This window comes from Triturus cristatus, chromosome 8, assembly GCF_964204655.1.
Source record: "Triturus cristatus chromosome 8, aTriCri1.1, whole genome shotgun sequence".
In the NCBI taxonomy this organism is placed as follows: Eukaryota; Metazoa; Chordata; class Amphibia; order Caudata; family Salamandridae; genus Triturus; species Triturus cristatus.
Window position 1 is genome coordinate 1566455981 of NC_140591.1, and position 2712 is coordinate 1566458692.

A 2712-nucleotide genomic window follows, 5' to 3' on the forward strand; every position below is an offset into this window, starting at 1 on the left:
TCTCTGAGGATTGTGTTGTGCGGGAATGTGTCCCTACCTGTACAAAAACAATCCTGCCTACATCGTAGGCACCCTTGCGCCCTAGAGCAACCAAAAATGAACCAGCGCTAAAAAAAGAATAGGAATGCACATTATAATGTAGGCCTGGGCATAGTTTGCAGAGTTCTGCTATGGGGTACTCAGCAAAGAGAGAACAAAATTCTGCCACGCTACGTGGAGTTCCGCTAGCGGCAGAGTGCATTACCTTGCGCCGTTTGCACTAATTTTTAGCACCAGCTGTTTGTCCCACGCAATAAAATCAGTGCGAATGGTATCACATGCATTGCAAGAGGGCGCAGCTTCTTTCTGCCATTCGAGTAGAAGTTCTACTCGAGCAGCAACTTACTAAACGCAAACGGAAGGTTTCTCATTGCGAGCGGTAGCGACTATCAATCACCGCCCGCGTTGAGAAATCACGCTGAGAAGCCGTCCAGAGTTGGATTTTCCTTGCTCGCGCTCTCCAACTTAGCGTTGGCGAGTGGGGAGAAAACTCAGCAAACGAAGCAGAGTTCACTAGCCAGGCCTAGTATAATTTTAAATATGGTGCATTCCTACCTTTCCCTTTCACGCATCACGGCACGGTGGAATTGAGCATCATAAAAACTGATAAATATGAACCTTACTTTAATTGTCTACTGATGAACATTGGACATTTCTTTGACTAACTTTATTACACATTTTAATTTATAGGTCTTTTTAATGTGATCCCCATCATGTCTACTGTGAATTCCAGCAATATCGATCACCTTTGGTTCCTGCTGATGGGTTTTCCTGGGGCAGATGATTTTAACAATACAAACATCTGGATGTCTCTTCCTCTGTGTTCATTGTACCTTCTCTCTATTCTGGGCAATTGCCTTATTTTATCCATCATAAAACTGGCCAAACAGCTCAGAGATCCCATGTACCTTTTGCTCGCCATGCTTGCAACCACCGATCTTTGCTTGACTTTTGCTACCTTACCCACAACGATGAGCGTGTTCTTGTTTGACTCCAGAAGAATCCATTTCTTTGCCTGCTTGACTCAGCTCTTCTTTATACACATGCTCTGTGCAATGGAGTCTTCCATTTTAGTGGCCATGGCCTTTGACCGCTATGTTGCCATATGTAAACCTCTGCAATACGCCTCAATTTTACACCCGATAATATCTAGAATAGGACTGGTGGCTCTGCTAAGATGCTTTTGTCTTCATTTTGCTGTGCCATTTCTTTTGAAAATTCTTCCATTCTGTGACAAACATGTCCTCTCCTTTGCCTTCTGCTATCACACTGACGTTATGAAGCTTGCGTGTGCAGACACTGCAATTACAAGTACATACAACCTGGTTGTGGTGATCACCACATACCCGGTAGATGCAATTTTCATTCTGCTTTCTTACATTATGATTCTAAGGAGTATCCAGAACAGAGCCCAGCAAGGAGAAGGCCTGAAAGCTTTGAACACCTGTGTGAGCCATCTGTGTGTTGTCATGCTGTTTTACATCCCACTCATCAGTTTGTCATTGGCTAGCAGATATGGACAAAAGGACTCAATCCTTCTGCGTGTTCTTTTGGGTGGGATATTACTTGTCGTACCACCAGCACTAAATCCAATGATTTACAGCATAAAAACCAAACAGATACGTAATGCCCTGCGTAAAAAGTTCTGGGTAGCAAACCAGGGCAACTGAGGTCTTTGCTAGGGATGCTAAAACTCTAGCTGGACCCCACCCAAGAATCTTATGGCCCTGGGGGGGGTTGAGGTTACTGAGAGCTCATGTCTAAAGCTAGGTGATTTATGCAACTCTCAAGCACTCCTCTCTGTAATGTATTCATACCATCAAGTCCATAAATAATTCCATTGAAATTCATAAGGAATATCTGTATTATTGGCACATGAATGCCCCCTGCATGATTTGTGAGCACGTCTCACTGCCATGAGTCACCTTTAGATGGATCTCTGGTCTATGTTGGACCTATGTTGGACGGCGCCCACACGCCCAGGACCCATTTCTAGATAGTGACATTGACACCCAGAGCAGTCCGATAACGCCACAAATACACAAAGGGGCATATTTATGTTTCCTGGCGCAGCCCTGCAAATCAGCAGGGATGCGCCAGGAAAGATGCGTCACGCAAGTTTTCCCTTGCGCCACCACAGATGCGCCGCATTTACAATGCAGCGCATCGTGTCGCAAGGATAAACAGATGAGTGACGCATCTGATGGCATAAGGGCGGCGCATTGTTGGAGTCGTGTCGCAAGCACGATGCAACTCCAGCAATGCTCAGGGGCTGCTCATACCTAAAATGCTGCGTAATACCTTACGCCTGCTTCAAGCAGGCGCAGGGTTTTGACGCAGCAGCGTCGGAAAAGTGACTCAGTAAAATCTTGTAGATTTCACTGCGTCACTTTTCCGAGGCTTTTTCTGACGGAACGCCCACCCTGCATACATTAAACCTGACGCAGGTTTAATGCAGCGCAGGGCTTTACAACGTGACGCATCTCCCTAGATGCGTCACGTTGTAAATAAGGCTCAACATGGCGCATGGTTTACGCCGCCGCTGCGTCACAGAAGTGACGCAACAGCGGCGTAAAAGTCTCGCAAGGGGCTTGTAAATCTGCCCCAAAGTTCTTGTTAGCAAGTGTGACTACCATCAGGTCACCTGATTACTTGAGAATAGCAGTGCTAGCG

At 46.1% G+C, this 2712-nt stretch overlaps 1 protein-coding gene across 1 annotated transcript; it reads left to right on the forward strand.

Annotated features, from left to right (window-relative positions):
• The first annotated feature begins 752 nt into the window (after positions 1-752).
• On the forward strand, positions 753-1709 carry LOC146806173 (olfactory receptor 51G2-like). The gene has a single exon (XM_085623883.1). The coding sequence runs from the start codon at positions 753-755 to the stop codon at positions 1707-1709; it is 957 nt and encodes a 318-aa protein (XP_085480009.1).
• The last annotated feature ends 1003 nt before the right edge of the window (positions 1710-2712 follow it).